The sequence below is a fragment of the Nicotiana tabacum genome, chromosome 22 (assembly GCF_000715075.1).
Source record: "Nicotiana tabacum cultivar K326 chromosome 22, ASM71507v2, whole genome shotgun sequence".
In the NCBI taxonomy this organism is placed as follows: Eukaryota; Viridiplantae; Streptophyta; class Magnoliopsida; order Solanales; family Solanaceae; genus Nicotiana; species Nicotiana tabacum.
In genome coordinates, this window is record NC_134101.1 from 190,841,712 (window position 1) to 190,858,690 (window position 16,979).

The window sequence follows — 16,979 nt, forward strand, 5'->3', positions numbered from 1 at the left end:
GGGCTCCAAACCAAACATTCATATGATCTCGAAAACACTTTACAGACTTACTCGTGCGATCAAATCGCCAAAATAACATCATATACATAGGATAAAGCCTCAAAACTCATGGTTCTCTTTCAACTTTCATAAAACTCAAATTCCCCATTTTAAGTCCGAAACACGTCATATGACGTCCGTTTTTAGCCAAACTTTACAGATAGTGCTTAAAACATATTTAAGACTCGTATCGGGTGTCAGAACCAAAATACGAGCCCGGTACCACAGTTTTCTGATAAATTTTCTTCTTTATTTTCCTTAATAAATTTCAGGAAACAATTTCACACAAAAATTCATTTCTCGGGCTTAGCACCTCGGAATTTGATTCCGAGCACACGCCCAAGTCCCATATTTTTCTACGGATCCTCCAGGACCGTCGAATCACAGGTCTGGGTCCGTTTACCCAAAATGTTGACATATGTCAATATTATGCATATTAATATCAAAATTCATCAAATTTCTCACATAATTCGCATATTTCAACATAAAAGCTTTCCGGCTACGCACCCGGACTGTGCATGCAAATCGAGGCAACTAAAAAGCGAGGTTTTCAAGGCCTCGGAATCACGGAACAAGGAAGAACTACGGTGATGACCCTTTGGGTCGTCACACACTAAGTGTGAAAAAACAGATCGAAGATATTGATTCACATCTTCTTTTTGGATTTTGATTTCGCTGTTGTTTTCAGATTTTGATTTCACTGTTATTTTGATTTTGATTTCGGAGCTAAACTTCTGAATTTTAGCTGAAAATTCTAATCTAGGTTTGGAGATCTGGAGATCTAGAGGTTTCATTTCGAAAAATCTGTTACAGCTATATACTGTTGAAATTTCGAACACTGTTGATTTTGAACACTATTGAAATTTGCATTGTTGAGATTCAATTTTAGACATAAAAGTGATTATAACTTCAAAATCATGGAAAATATTCCAATTCTGCTGCAGCATAGTGGAGAATGGGATGATAACAATAATTTCATAAATTTTCATGTTGATGCAGTTCTAATAAAGACCTCTTGGAAATTTGAACAACTTCTCAGAGAAATTGCAAAGCAACTGCAAAAGGACAGTAAAACAATAGTTATTCAGTATGCTATTGCTCAAGGATATCCACCAATTACAATTTGCAGCGATATAAGTGTTAGTGTTTACATGGAATTGAAAAAATCAAGTGCAGAGATGACAACACTTCCCCTGTGTGTGTCGTTTGCTAAAAATACTATAGCTGCAAGTACCTCCAGTTTCGATGTTGCTCCAATTTCATCAGAAATTGCACAATTTGAAAGCACTGATATGATTACTACGTTTGATGTGCAAGAAGGAGATGACGCTATTTTAGAACTTGATGATGCAAACATCATAACTGATCAATTTCATCAAAATGTTGAAAAAGGACAAATTTATGAAGACAAGAACCTGCTGGCTCTCGTTATGAAACAATATGCCGTTAGAGAAAAATGTCAATATCGGGTTCATAAATCATGCCCAAGAAGGTCCGTGTGCATGTTTTCAAGTAAAAAACTATGTGATACTTATATACTATATAAGTATGCTAAATCAGTATACTATGCGAGTATGGAATTGTATTGGTTTGTCTGTGTTTTTTATCAGTGATACTGGTATAGTATATAAGTATGCTATATCAGTATACTATGCGAGTATATAACTGTATTGGTTTCTTTGTTATTATCAGTAAAACGTAATACCAATATAGTATATATGTATGCCAAATCAGTATACTATGTGAGTATAGAATTGTGTTGCTTTGTCTATATTTTTTATCAGCAAAATATGATACTGATACAGTATATAAGTATACCAACAAAGTATACCATGTGAGTATATAATTGTACGGATTTTTGTGTGTGTTTTTTATCAATAAAACATGATACATAACTGTATTTGTATTATAAACAGGTATATCCTTGAATGCGTGGATGAAAGATGCACTTGGAGACTTAAAGCATCAAGCCTGCGAGCATTAAATCTTTTCAAAGTGACGGATTTCAATTCTGTCCACAGTTGTTTAACTGATAAGAGATTTTGTTCACAAAAGCAAGCTGTCTCAGCTTTTGTTGCAGCTGTGGTACAAGATAAACTTGTTGACCCGAAAACCATATATACACCAACAGATATCCAGAGAGACATCCAAAAAGCATATGGTATGGACTTAAGCTACATGCAAGCATGGAGATCAAAAGAAAAAGCAATGCAATTATTGAGACGATCACCAAGTGAGTCATACAAAAAAATGCCAACATATCTTTATATGTTAGAGTACGCTAACCCAGGATCAGTGACACGACTACACACTGAAGGAGATGGGAGCTTCTTGTATGCATTCATAGCTATATATGCATCGATTAGAGGATGGGTCTATTATAGGCCAACAGTTGTAGTTGATGGAAGTTTTTTAAAGTCAACATATAGAGGGACCATACTCACGGCTTCCACGCAAGACGCAGAGGGTAAGAATACAATCCAATTACATTCAGTTAAAGAAAGAAAAAATATTTTCAAATATATATGATACCACTATGGTATACAAGTATACCAACAGAGTATATAGTTGTTTTGCTACACACCTGCGTGTACCTATAACTATACTACTATATGAAATACTAAATTAATATTTTGTGTACAATCCAATTACATTCAGTTAAAGAAACAAAAAATATTTTCAAATATTATATGATACCAGTATGGTATACAAGTATACCAACAGAATATATAGTTGTTTTGCTACACACCTGCGCGTACCTATAACTATACTACTATATGAAATACTAAATTAATATTTTGTGTACAATCCAATTACATTCAGTTAAAGAAACAAAAAAACATTTTCAAATATTATATGATACCAGTATGGTAATTGATATTTTGTTCTTTGGGTTTACAGGACAAATTCTACCCCTTGCATATGCAATTGTTGATTCGGAAAATGATGCATCGTGGGAATGGTTCTTCGTGCAGTTCAAAGAAACCTATGGACAAAGAGAGGGAATGTGCATTGTATCAGACATGCATGATGCTATATGGAAAGCAACTTCAATTGTCTATCTAGAAGTCCCTCATTGTGCATGTATGTTCCATCTGTGGAACAACATAAAGACAAACTTCAGGAAGAGCCAAAAACAAATCAAAGAAGTATATTTTGCGTTAGCAAGAGCATACACTGTTGAAGAATTCAACAGGCATATGGCAGAGTTAGAAGCTATTGATAGTAGAGTGAAAACATACCTGATGGATATTGGATATGATAAATGGTCCCGGGCGCATTCCAAGGCAAATAGAACCATGACCATGACATCGAATATTGCGGAATCAGTAAATGCAGCAAACAAGCACGCAAGAGACCTCCCAGTTGTGAATTTGCTTGACTTTATGACAACATTGATTCAAAAATGGAATTACACCAATCGGAAGGATGCAGTGGAATCATTTATGAAGATTGGTGCAAAGTATGAAAAAATATTGGCAGATAATACTATCTTATCACAGACGATGACGGTATGCATTTTCAAAATCATAAAAATACTGCATGTACTGTATTTTTACTTTTTTACCTTAGTGATTTCACTAAACAACTGAATATTGTTATTTAAAAAATACTATTACTTCATATAGCTAATGACTTTTCTTAATTAAAATTATACTAGGTGTTGCCATCAACTGAATTCTTACATTTAGTAATTGATGGCCAAACAAGAAATGTGGTGCGCCTACATGAAAGAAACTACACTTGTGGGAGGTTTCAGCTAGACGATATTCCATGTCCACATGCAATGGCAGTTATACAAAAATTCCATATGGATTCATACAAGTATTGCTCGGATTACTACAACATAGACTACTTGCTGAAAACATATGAGATACCAGTAAATCCATTGCCTGATGAAACAACGTGGCAAATTCCAGAACATGTCTCTTCGCAGGTGGTACTGCCACCAAAAGGAAAAATCAAACCAGGAAGACCTAAAAAGAAGAGAGGCATAGGAGGCTGGGAAGGAAATACAGTTACATGTGCACTATGCGGGAGAAAAGGACACAACCGGAGAACATGCCGAAATATTCCAAAGAGAGATTGATATAATGCTTCAATATTTTTATAGAACTCATATATCGTAGAATCATAGCATTTGAATTGCAAAAAAATAAAATGCATTTCTTGCACTAGACATATATTTGGTATGATGATTCTTTGAGAAATTACTTTTTGGCAACAAATTTATATGGCTACTTGTATTTTCAATAAGAATCTATTTATTTTCTATTTTAGTATATAAAAGTGGGATGCATTTACATCTAGTTGCTGCAGGAAAAAAGATGCTAAAATATATATGTGATACCCAAGTGGTATATCTGTATACCTTATTGGTATATTTGTATATCTTATTAGTATCATAATATGTGCAAAAATAGAAGTGGTGCTGCAAATGCAACATTTGTACATACTTTGTTAACAAAATGGGCACGCTTTGCAGCTCATGTCTGTATTGAAGTATAACAAATTGGAAGTCATTTACATGCAGTTATTGTACATCATCAGGTACATTAATACAAGGTGATACCCAAATGTTATATTTGTATACCTCGCTGGTATATAGTGGTATTGCACTAATATGGCAAAAACAAAATATGCGCAGAAATACAAATGGAGCACCAGATACAACGTGATACCAAAATGCGCACGCTTTGCAACTCATGTCAGTACTTACATCTAGTTGCTGAAGGAAAAAAGGTGAGTCAAATACAACGTGATACCCAAATGGTATACCAGTATACCTGATTGGTATATAGTTCTACTACACTAATACACCATCTATGCTAAAACTACAGATGAACATTAAAGCTTAGACCATCATCACATTCGAAAGCAGATCATTTAACTTCTGTCACAACTACTTTGTATATTGTTGGAAGTGTTTGCTTCATCTGCCCCTAATTTTCACTTGCAGAATCCATTAAACCTTACCCTCTAGCAAAGGAATGAACCTCGGTATCCTAATAAACTAACAACTTTATGGAAGAAGCCTAAGAAAAGCCTAATAAAACAAGCTGAAATCATAAACAAAATCAGCAAATTTTCAGCATCAAGAGACATAACTAAACTGATAACCCCCATGTACTTGAAGAAATCTATACCACATATTCTGAACCAGAATAATTAAATATGATAAAAGAAACATTAGCAGCTGGAAATATTTTATAAAGGCACAAGTTTCCTATAGTCTTGAATCAACAGAAGGTCATTTACTACTAATAATACCATACTTCACCAAAAACTATTAAAATCCTGCAAAGTTTTCATGATACGATTAACTAAAACCAAAAAGAGACCTATACTACTTCTTGCGTTTCTTTCCACGAGTCTTTTTAGGTGCTACTGGAGCCTCAGATTCACTTGATTCGCCATGCAACTGCTTGTTCCTCCCATAGTGCCACAACAATATACCAAATCTAGCTCGAAGACCATCCACATCAAAATTGGCAACAGGGATTGGAAGATCTTCAATAATATACTCAGCAAAGCAAGCAACATATACTCCACAATCTCTGAAATAAAACAAATGAATATACTATAAAAATCAATTAGAAGTGAAAATGTTAATATGAATGAGGAAAACAAAGTAAAAAAAAAGTAACTATTCTTACGAATTTTGTTGTGTTGGCAGATTTGTAATCAGTTCAATCTCAAAAGGATCAATCAACTTCTTTCCCATGTGCAGACCATTTTTTACTACAATGTCACTTCTTTGGTTATAAAATTCAGTACTAACTAGAAATAGGGGGATCAACACAGCATAAGCCTCTGCCACTTTTTGAATAGCTTTTTTGTGCTTTCGACTACGTAGCGAGTCATATACGTAAAAACATCTCTTGTGGAATGACACACACCACAATATCCAATGCCAAATTTCTACCAAATTAATTGGAAAAATGGCATGATCAACCTGGTGCCATGGAGTGTTGCAATGCATCCTAAATCCTTTCATGCACTCCATGATATCGTCTGATCTATCAGTCAAATGATCTTGTTTCCCACCTTTTACAAATTCTGTGAAAACCCTTTGAATGATATTATTAAAAAGAGTATTTGAAAACCATATTTCGCCTTCTTCCTAAGATAGTAGAATATAATATTCAAGTGCTGCAAAAAAGAAAGGAAGAAAACATGACTACCACTAACAATATGAATGAACTACTACAACAACAAAAATAAAAAGCAGTACACATACCGAACTAGAGAGCGGCCTGCTAGAATAGTTTAAGATATGGAAAAATGTCTTATCATCAATCTGTTCAACTTCAAAGTCAAAACAAGGCTCTAGCTTTTGATCACCAGGTAAATACACTTCCTTATTTCGTATAAAATAAGATATGGATAAGAAATATAACAACAAACATTAAAAAATGAAAACAAAAGTACATGGAAACGAATACGCACTCTCCCAATTGCATGTTTGCTTCAACAAAGTTTGAGAATGCAGTCGTAAGCTTAAAATCAACAGTCTCTGAAATTTCATTTACAAATGGAAATCTTCCTTTGATAACCTTCGAGGATCCCCCGACTGCACTAATACCAGATTGCCAGTCATTCCTATACGGCGACTGTTTTACAGCTGCGGGGCGCCTTCTCCGTGCGAAAATTGCAGGAGTAGTTTCAACGTCTGTTTGTATCTGGACAATACTTCTTGATACCGACTGATCAGGTTTAGACTTATTTACAGCATGAGTTGTCAGTTCATTTCCAGATTGATTTACATTACGTCTCTCTCCTTGTGTAATGGCAACAATTAGATCAAGTTGAGAATCAGTATATTCAAAATCAGAATCCAAATGAAGATCACCCCCGTGTCGGCATGGAGCTTAAATTAGAAAATGCTAGTGAATAAATAAATATACAAAGTTAAGAAATTTAGAAAAAAGAATGAAAAGTTATATATAGAAGACATTACCAGAAGGCAAATTCACATTACTGCCACCAACATCCACTTGACCAACACCATCAACCCGACATGCTGAACACATAAAACCATTATCAGCATCACTACTTAAATAAAAATTAAAAAACTATCAAGAACCTATCATTTACATACTAACTACAGAATTAGTAACATCGACATCGTACCCTGTGGAGCAGTATTAGACTCAATAACAATATCTGCTCGTGTCTGTACAGGGATTCCTGATGGCAGCGGAGCAGGACCCGACTTTTTAACATCATGAGATGACTGCTTATATGTTGCTTGTTGTGTAATGGCGGTGATTTGATCAATTGCAGATGCAGACAGTTCAAAGTTAGAATCTAAGCCAAAATCATCATTAACTACACCATCACTTGTTGTGACGTTCTTCACATTGACACCAGTGGCACCTCCATCTTGACCAGCCCCACCAAAACCAGATACTAAACATATAAAAGTATAAGCAAGAGTACTATTTTCAAAAAACAACAGCAAAAAAAATCAATCAAATCTGTGATTTACATACTAGAAGGCGCTTTGGGCGTGCTATCTCCAAGAACTACAGGATCATTCCCAACGTGGCCACTTTCAAACTGGTCATAATCATTATGCATCTCACGAAAGTCAGGATCATTATCCTGTTGCTTATGCTGAAAATGAGAAACTAACAATTTTAGTATTATGTATATTACAAGAATACTATGTGCACTAAAAGTAAAGAATGGAATAGTATCCTATAAGCATATATTGCATCTTTGAACAATATACTATAGCATTATATTATATAAAAGATCAATACTGCTGAATTTCCCTATGGTTTCATTGACTACCTACCAATCGCTGCAAGCACCTCCTCAAACTTGGTCTCTACAAAAAGCTTCAAAGCTGGTAACTCCTTCATTACCTCAGCATTGGTAGGTTGGGAATCACCTCCAGTACTTTCATGCATACTTTGTCTTTGGTAATTGAGTGCCAAAAACCTGAAAGCTATCGGGCTGACTGTCAGTGCACTCAACTTCAATTTCAAAGTTTAGACCACGCACATCAAATAGTTGCTTCTCATCATCAGTTGGGGTGATGTTCTTTAGCTGCAATTATTAAGCACACTAGTTAGAAATAGAAATGATAATAAAGTATGGAAAGATAAAAGATCTCTATTACCATATGATACCAATATAGTATACATGTATACCAATAGAGTATATCACTGAACTGGGATATAGTATACATGATACCAATATAATATACATGTATACCAATAGAGTATATCACTGAACTGGGATATTGCTACAACTGTGACTAAACTACTGTACCAAAACATTAAGAGAGGCAATAAAACTATGAGAAAATTACCTGCTCGCGTTGCAAGCTACGCATTTGCAAAGCAACTCGCTCATTCGGTATTTGACCCATGACTACCCAATTCAAAATTCGTGGAAGTTTGTTTCCAAGATGATCAGCAAAGTGACCATCCAAACTTGAGCAGCATTCATACAACCAAGTCTGTAAAGCCAACGGGAAGCCACCGAGTCTATAAAAAGAAGGCTTATCTTGAAACTTATTGGAACATGAGTCAATTGTAGCTTTATAAACATCTATACCCCCGGAAAAATTATTAAAATCACCGCACTCAACCAAGTCAATGTAAGACCGTGAAATAACCTTTGTTTTGAGTTGAGAAAGTAAGAAGCTATTCACAAAATAAAGAACTGCTATCTTCAACGCATCATCATCTGTTTCCCATTTCTTCTTCTTAAAACAGTCTGCTAGTTGGGCAAATGTCACGGATGCAGTTCCAAAATAATTTGAAATCAACCTATTCTCTGCTATGCTCTCTATACTTGTATCACCCTTACATTTCAACCCAGTAACAAGTGCAAATTCACCCAAGCCAAAGCGCAACCTAGAATCATTCACTACAAACAGCGTCTCATTTTTCACCTCATGATGTACTTATCTAATAAGCAAATGGTGCATAACCCGAATCTGTACAATAACTGGTGGCAGATCCAAAAAATAGCCAAAGCATGTTTTCTTAAACAGTCGAAGTTGCCTCTTTGATAACTTCGCTTTCAATTGATGAATAACATGGCAGTTGGTATCCCAATCAACCTTTGGTTTATAATCTAAGTCCATAGGCACAAGGAAATCCCAACACTGCAAAACATGTTCATATAAAATAATTTCAGAAATAGAATTCACTTAAAATGCAACTAAACCAACTAAAAATATTACAACTACCATACGATACCAATACGACATATAACTATACCAGCAGGGTATACAATTCTACTGACTAATTTCCGGCAACTACAAATTTTACTTATAAAGAAACAAAAGGAAAATAGTGTGGGAACAATTTGCAGCAATACTAAGTGACCATTAATGCATAAACTTACTTTAAGTTGTTTCATTTGAAGATGCATATTCAATATTACTAGGGAGGGAAAGCCAAAAAAAACTTAGCTATTAAATCTACAGTATCCGGAAACTATTCTATCAAATACATATTTAGAGGATAGTAGCAAAATACTTTTCATCTTGCATATTCTTGAGATTACTAAGGAAGTAAAAGAATAGCATAAACTCATATCAAATTGCACTACAAGATAGCTAATATTCGACAAAGAACTTATGCTACAGTACCAGTGCTTCTCGCCCATTGACCCCATCCACACAATGCCACCTATAAAGAAAAGCTCATTCTGCACTCCTAACTTACACGGTCCCATTCCTTCCATGCTTCTCTCCACCACTGTCAACTGGCTAAATACTAAATCATGTACAAAACCATCTAATGCAAAGCTGAAAATCAGAAATCACACAGAGCAGCTCTGGCTTCAATAAATATGGTTGACTACAACAGCTACTGAATCAGTGACCCTTTTTAAACCTCAAGCAAAACATTAATTTAATCTGTCTATATTGATTCAAAAACATTGAGAAACTAATAGCAAAGACAAATATGCCATCCAAAATTAACAATCTCATTATTGCAAATTAACTGGTCTATACAATATACTAGAAAATTATTCAATTCCTTCACGCTCAAACACAATGTATACAAAATGATATCTTTTACTTCTTCTAAGCAGAATAATAGGCCTAAATTTTGCTAATATCACAGAAACATACACATAGAACAGCTCAAATGAACTTCACCCAAAAACTCAAAATTCGCTGGTACTTGATTTTCTCTTAGTTAATCATCTAGTGATGGATTTTAACAGCTATAAACACTATTACGTCGCACTGAACATTGATGAAATGGATAGCTGGAATAAACAGATAAATGGAAATCGTAATAAATTTACAACAGTTCTCTTAAATGTACATAATGAACTTGAAGAAATAGAATTCACTTAAAATTAGCACAACTGACTATAAATATAATATAATACAAAATCATAACAGGAAATCAAAAAATAACAATGTACTATACATTAAAATCTCAAAGATCATAATTGTAAGAAAATTACCTTCTTGGGTGCGATACCAATTTTTTTCTTCTTTAACTGAGAATCATCGCTACAATCAACATCTACTGGTTGAGTCTCTGTTTTAGGCACGGATTCACGTCGGCTTCCCTCTAACTGAGAATCCTCAACACCTTTACCTTTTCCCTTATCAGTCACAGGAACACCTCCTATGACTGGTTCGGAATTTGTGTCGGGTAATGACAGGTAGGGAGTTTCATCAACTGACGAAGCATTAATATTGTTGCCTTTTCCACCCTCTAATTCTACATTTTCAGTTGTGTTTTCAACATGACTACTGCTAGGGTTACGACTAAATAGAGACTGAGAATCAGAAAATAAGGAAAAACTAGGAACAGACATGGCTGAGGCAACGGATTCAGCAGCTACTTGTGTTGAAGAATGATATTGTCCACGGCGCCACCATCTACACGCACAATGCTTCCGACCCATAGAGAAAACAACAACCCATAGACATTGATTCACAAAAGTACAAAGGAAAACACAAAAATCCTATGATTTCGAAAACCCACTTTCACTAAAATGTACTTTCAGAAGCAAAAATTTCACCCAAAGCAAAAATGTCACCCAAAAATAGGTACTAGACGAAGAGATAGAACGGAATCGGAAGAAAAAAATTAAAAACTCGAATGTGGGTGAATTTTGCGTTCTCATCGGTTGGCTATGGAGATTTGAAAACTGTACTCTAGTCTACTTGTTAACTGTTAAAGAACGAAGAAAAGCGTGGGAAGCTTGTGCCGGGTGAAATAGGTGGGCTGGATCGAAGATAAGGAGAGATGGGTAGATTGGGCCGCGTGAAATATGGGGGCCGGGTAAATAAATTGGGCCAACTGGGTAGGCAAGGTAAATAGTTTGGGCTTAATAGGTATAAAGTGAGATTTTCCCTTTAAATTTCTCCCTAATTCCAAAGGCTATTCTAGCCCAATTTATAACTGGCCCAGATGAAGGTTAAGGTCTTTAGGAAAAGGCGAGAAGAAGAACAAATGATCTGTTAATAGCATCAACAAGTGCTATCAAAAAGTATTGTAAAAAATTTTGTGCCCCTATTAAACTTGTACTCATTTTAAAAATAAAATAAAATAATTAGTAACAAAAATACAGATAATTTTAGATAAATTGCTACTTCCTAACTCCAGACTAAATTTGTAACTTTATACGTGGATTTTCTTACTTTATTCACGTTTGTCTGAAGTTGTATTCGAAATAGTTAAATTTTACAAAAAAGAAAATAGGTACAACTTAAACAACAATCTCAAAATCGGGTATTTGTGCACTTCCCCAAAATTACGTGAACTAAAATTAAGAAGAATTATACCATCTTTATTATTTTTCAGTTCGTGTCTTTTGTATTACAATTACGTAAAATTGATTGCAGCAAATATATTCTGAAGAAGATTAATCTGAAAAATTGCCAGACTCGCAAAAATAAAGTATCAACTTGAAGTCATCTTTAAATTTTAATGAAATTGATCATCAACGTCAGCATATTCTGTTAGAGTACGGTACAAACATATAAAACCAAGATACTCAAGAAAATTGTCCTTGAATTACTTCCTGCCTAAACTTATTATATCTATTATAAGTCTAACATTAAGTTTGTTATAGAAGGTCGTGGCCACACAATCACATACAAAGCAAATAAAAAAGAAAAATATTACAAAAATTTAACGAGGTTCATTAAGCCTAATCTTCGGTCAGAAGCAAATAGATTTTTTCAATATGAATGAGAAAAATAGCACAGTGCAAATAATTCTCACCATTAGTCCCTATATATAGATCCCAAGTAATCCAAAACCTATAAAAGAATAATTTTTTCTATCTTACAATGACGATAGATTTTTTTTCCCAATCTATTAGAATAATGCCCAAGCCTACAGAGATTATGGGCTTCTTAAAAATACAAGAAAATAATTTATGACACAAATAACAAATCTTCTCTTTTGCTTAAAGTCTCTGATGAATTAAATCAAACACATAGTTTGCAGGATCATTATATTTGTTTCACTAGTCACATAGTTCAATCACATGTTAACACACGAATTAAACTATAAAGTTCACAGTCTATGATCGTACCTTGTTACAGAGATTCTTTCCAAGTATTTCGCAGAAGAAATCTTCACAAGATCTTCACTTGAACTCTTTAGAATTTTTGTGAGACAAGAAAGGAATTTTTTTCTGTTGAAGGAGGAGAGAATTCGATGCTTGAATTTTCACGCATCTCCTCCTTTTATTGAACAGATACGACACAACGGTTTAGGGAGTCCTAACCGTTGTGTCTCTTCTTTTATTTTAATTAGATATTGTATATATATAAATATATTTATTTATAAATATATTTACTTATTAAACATGAACTGGGTTGGCCCATATGGGTGGCCCAAGTCTAATTTCTTTCATCTCCCACTCACACATAGTGGGTCAACTCTCACTTATATTCTGTAACTTTCATACATAACGATTAGACCGTGTGACCGGTGCATACTTCGAGAGCTTTACTGTTATACATCTGTTAGGAATATATAGCTTCTCAATTTAATGGAATTTGGAGTAGATAATAGTATGTAGTACCCTAGACCATTTATCACATTTATATCTCACAGTCTCTTTTGTCTTAATTTGAGTTCATCATTATGCTCTTGTCCAAAGAACAAACATAATGGATCGATCAATGAACACAATTAATGTGATAATACTTAATGATCTTCCTCATCTCATGAATCTCTCAATCTCAATCTGATATGCTTTTCTAGAGATGTTTCGCCAGACCGAATCAAACATGATCTTTTGACAACACTCTAAGATAGCAAACACCAAACTGAATCTTAAAAAACTGGTCAGAGTCATGAGGGTACGAAGTGAAAATTAATAATTTTCAGGACTTCATACGATAGCAAGCAGAGATTAAAATTTGTACCTTCCTTATATGTCATTTTATACATACGTGGTATGAATCACGTATCACAGTATTGACTCATTTCCCGTAGAACGTATGCCTTTTACAAATTCAATACTGTGCAGATGATAGTTTAGACAACTCATGTCTAACTTTGAGTTCGTAAATCTACTCTTTATTTTATCAATCTATCATAACTCACATCGGGTATTAAGGCACACTGTTAAATATAATCACATATGATTAGGAATAAATTCAAAAATGGCATTTATATTATAAACATCAAGCTCTCTATTATTATTGCTTATGATAATAATAAGTCTATAATTGTCTCATCTCTATTAGTCACTTGACAACAGAGGCGATTTCCTGTGTGAATAGACAAATCAGTTTGTCTGCCCGACATACTTTTTATCCTTAAAATTTATGTACTCAACATAAAAAATATTATATGTATATGAACCAACAAGAATGAATAATAAGGCATCACTAATATTAACTTTAATAATGTAGTTATACATGAACATGTTTGGGAAAACATAAAAAAATATAAATACACTAGCATCTACGCAAACCCAATGACTTCACATGTCTTTCATAAGCATCACATGCTATAGGTTTCGTTAGTGGATTCGCTACCATATGGTGCGTAGAGATATATTTCATGCTCACTTCTTTATTTACAACCATGTCTCTAACAAAATTATACTTAATATCAATATGTTTCGTCTTCCCATGGTACTTAGGATCCTTTGTGTAGGCTATTGCAGCTTGACTATCACAATTAATGGTTACTGGTTCAACAGCATTGTTATACACATCCAAGTGGACCAGAAAACGTTTAAGCCAACCAGCTTCCTGCACAGTTGTTGAAAGTGCTACAAATTCAGCTTCCATGGTAGACAGGGCTATGCATATTGTTTCTTGCTACTCCATGATACAACGCCATTGTTAAGCAAGAATGTGTATCCAGAGGTAGATTTTCTTTCATCTAAATCTCCTCCCCAATCAGCATCAGTATAGCCTTTGAGTTGCAGATCAGTTCCTTGGTAACATAACAAATAGTCGATTGTGCCTTTAAGATATCTCAATATTCTTTTAACTGCTTTCCAATGTTGTTGTCCTAGGTCAGATTGATATCTGCTAACTAATCCAACAGCATAATAGATATCGGGTCTTGTACACATCATAGCATATATTAAACAACCAATTACATTGGCATAAGGAATCTTTCTCATTTGTTCTTTCTCTTGTGGATTTTGAGGGCAAAGTCTTTTACAAAAGAAAAGTCTTCCGACTGAACAAAAGGAGCAGGCTGGATACTAAAAGAATTCGACTGCCTTGACCTAGGATTCTTTTCCTCACATCGGATTCTGAACTGAAAAACGGAAGCTTTCAAGGAAGGAGATTCTAAGACATCACATTTTGTGGCAAAAAGCACATTTGATGGCATCCGCACCCGCTTGAATTTCACTTTCACTCTTGGATAGCTATAGCTACGGGCTTTTCTGGATTGAACGGGAAGAAATCCATGAGAGGAAAACTACTTCTTTTAGAAAACAGACTTACTTAGTTCAACAAAAGGTCTTGACCAACAAAAAGAGCTTTTTCCACCAGTCTTTTAGGCCGGACACCTTCTTTCTCTTCATTTCATTTCAGGAAGAAGAAGAAAGGAGAAGTTGTTCTATCCAGTTGAGGATGAATTAAAGCTTCACCTCTAGAAATAGGAGTGTTTATGGGTTTGCAATCTTGCATATTAAAACGTTCAAGAACCTTCTTAATGTAAGGTTCTTGGGAAAGAGACAACAATCTCTTTGAACGCTCTCTTGAAATCTTAACTCCAAGAATGTATGATGCTTCACCCATATTCTTCATCTCAAAAGTAGAAGATAACCACTCTTTTATCTCTTTTATATATCGATGTCACTTGCAGCTATAAGTATGTCGTCTACATACAATAATAAGATTACAAACTTATCTTTGGATCTTTTAATGTACGCACAATGATCTTCGTGGACCATAGTGAAATCATATGATATGATCGCATTATGAAAACATAAATACCATCGTCTAGAAGATTGCTTAAGGCCGTAAATCGACCTACGAAGTCGACATACTTTATGCTCTTCGCCTTTTTTCACGAAACCTAGAGGTTGTTCCATATAGATTTGCTCTTCTAGTTCTCCATTAAGAAATGCAGTTTTTACATCCATTTGATGCAATTCAAGATCCAAATTAGCCACTATTGACAAAATTAGCCTTGTTGAGGTAAACTACAACAGGCGAAAAAATTTCTTCATAATCGATTCCTTCCTGTTGTGTATACCCTTTAGCTACTAGGCGAGCTTTATATCTTTCGATACTACCTTCAGCCTTACGTTTGATTTTAAGAACCCACTTGTTCCCAATTGCTTTATGGCTCATAGGTAGATCAACTAATTCCCATACTTGGTTTGATTTTATTGACTCCATCTCATCTTCCATTGCTTTTAACCATTTATCTTTTGCGGGGCATGTAAGAGCCTCATTTACATTTCGTGTCTCTTCTTCATCTTGTGGAGTAACCATAAATGATTCCCCTTCGATCTCAAATCGACAACGGGGAATATATTGACGACTCGTTCGTCGAGGTTGAGATTGATAAATTGATCTATCAATTGGTAAGTTACTCCCACTAGGACTAGTAATATCAAATTCTTTCAATTCTGATGGTGTATTAGTAGTAATTGGAACATATCCATTATCATCAGAGTGACTCTCATCCAAAATTATTTAAGTGCTTATAGCGGAAGCTATCTGGTCCGTAGTTTCATAAAGAGAGAAGTCATGACCTATCTCGCCTGCTTAGGAAAATCATTCTCTAAAAATGTAACATCACGTGATTCAAGTTCAGTCACCTTTCTACTATCTTGTTCACCTATAAACACATAACCCTTCGATTGTTCAGAGTATCGTATAAAGATACATTTTCTTCCCCTTGGACCTAATTTTCCATAAGAAGAAAAAGGATAATGAATAAAGGCAGCAGAACCCCAAGGCTTTAAAATGCTCAAATCGGGTTTTCGATTAGTCCATAACTCATATGGCATAGATGTAACTGACTTAGAAGGGACACGATTAAGTACAAATGCAGCAGTGAGCAAAACATCACCCCAATAGGTGATAGGCAATTTTGCTTGTGCCATAATTGACCTAACCATTTCTAACAAGGTTCTATTTCGTCGTTCCGCAACACCATTTTGTTGTGGAGTGTAGGGAATAGTCAATTGCCTTTGAATTCCCTTTTCATCACACAATTGTTTAAACTTATCAGACAACTATTTTCTTCCTCGATCGGTTCTTAAAGCTTTGATTTTTCTATCTAGTTGATTCTCAACCAAGTTCATAAACTTGACGAAACAATTCAAAGCTTCAGATTTATGAGAAATTAAATAGAAATAACCATATCGAGTAAAATCATCGATAAATGTGATAAAATAAATAGCACCGTGCCTTGCCCTTACATTCATTGGACCACAAATGTCAGAATGAATTAACTGCAATGGATTTTCGGCTCTAGTACCTTTTCTAAATGGTTTTC

General features: G+C 34.7%; 2 protein-coding genes across 2 annotated transcripts; one reads left to right on the forward strand and one right to left on the reverse strand.

Annotated features, from left to right (window-relative positions):
- The first annotated feature begins 956 nt into the window (after positions 1-956).
- LOC107799628 (uncharacterized) lies at positions 957-4,129 on the forward strand. Its single transcript, XM_016622769.2, has 4 exons — positions 957-1,531; positions 1,956-2,506; positions 2,941-3,551; positions 3,701-4,129. The coding sequence occupies exons 1-4, from the start codon at positions 957-959 to the stop codon at positions 4,127-4,129; spliced, it is 2,166 nt and encodes a 721-aa protein (XP_016478255.2).
- A 1,257-nt stretch (positions 4,130-5,386) lies between these two features.
- On the reverse strand, positions 5,387-14,296 carry LOC142176205 (uncharacterized). Its single transcript, XM_075243320.1, has 15 exons — positions 14,072-14,296; positions 10,489-10,809; positions 10,256-10,284; positions 9,656-9,814; positions 9,256-9,319; positions 9,063-9,166; positions 8,363-8,912; positions 7,990-8,097; positions 7,536-7,659; positions 7,174-7,452; positions 7,001-7,063; positions 6,486-6,910; positions 6,281-6,400; positions 5,697-6,163; positions 5,387-5,597 (listed from the first exon to the last, which is right to left on the reverse strand). The coding sequence occupies exons 1-15, from the start codon at positions 14,294-14,296 to the stop codon at positions 5,387-5,389; spliced, it is 3,249 nt and encodes a 1,082-aa protein (XP_075099421.1).
- Between the last annotated feature and the right edge of the window lie 2,683 nt (positions 14,297-16,979).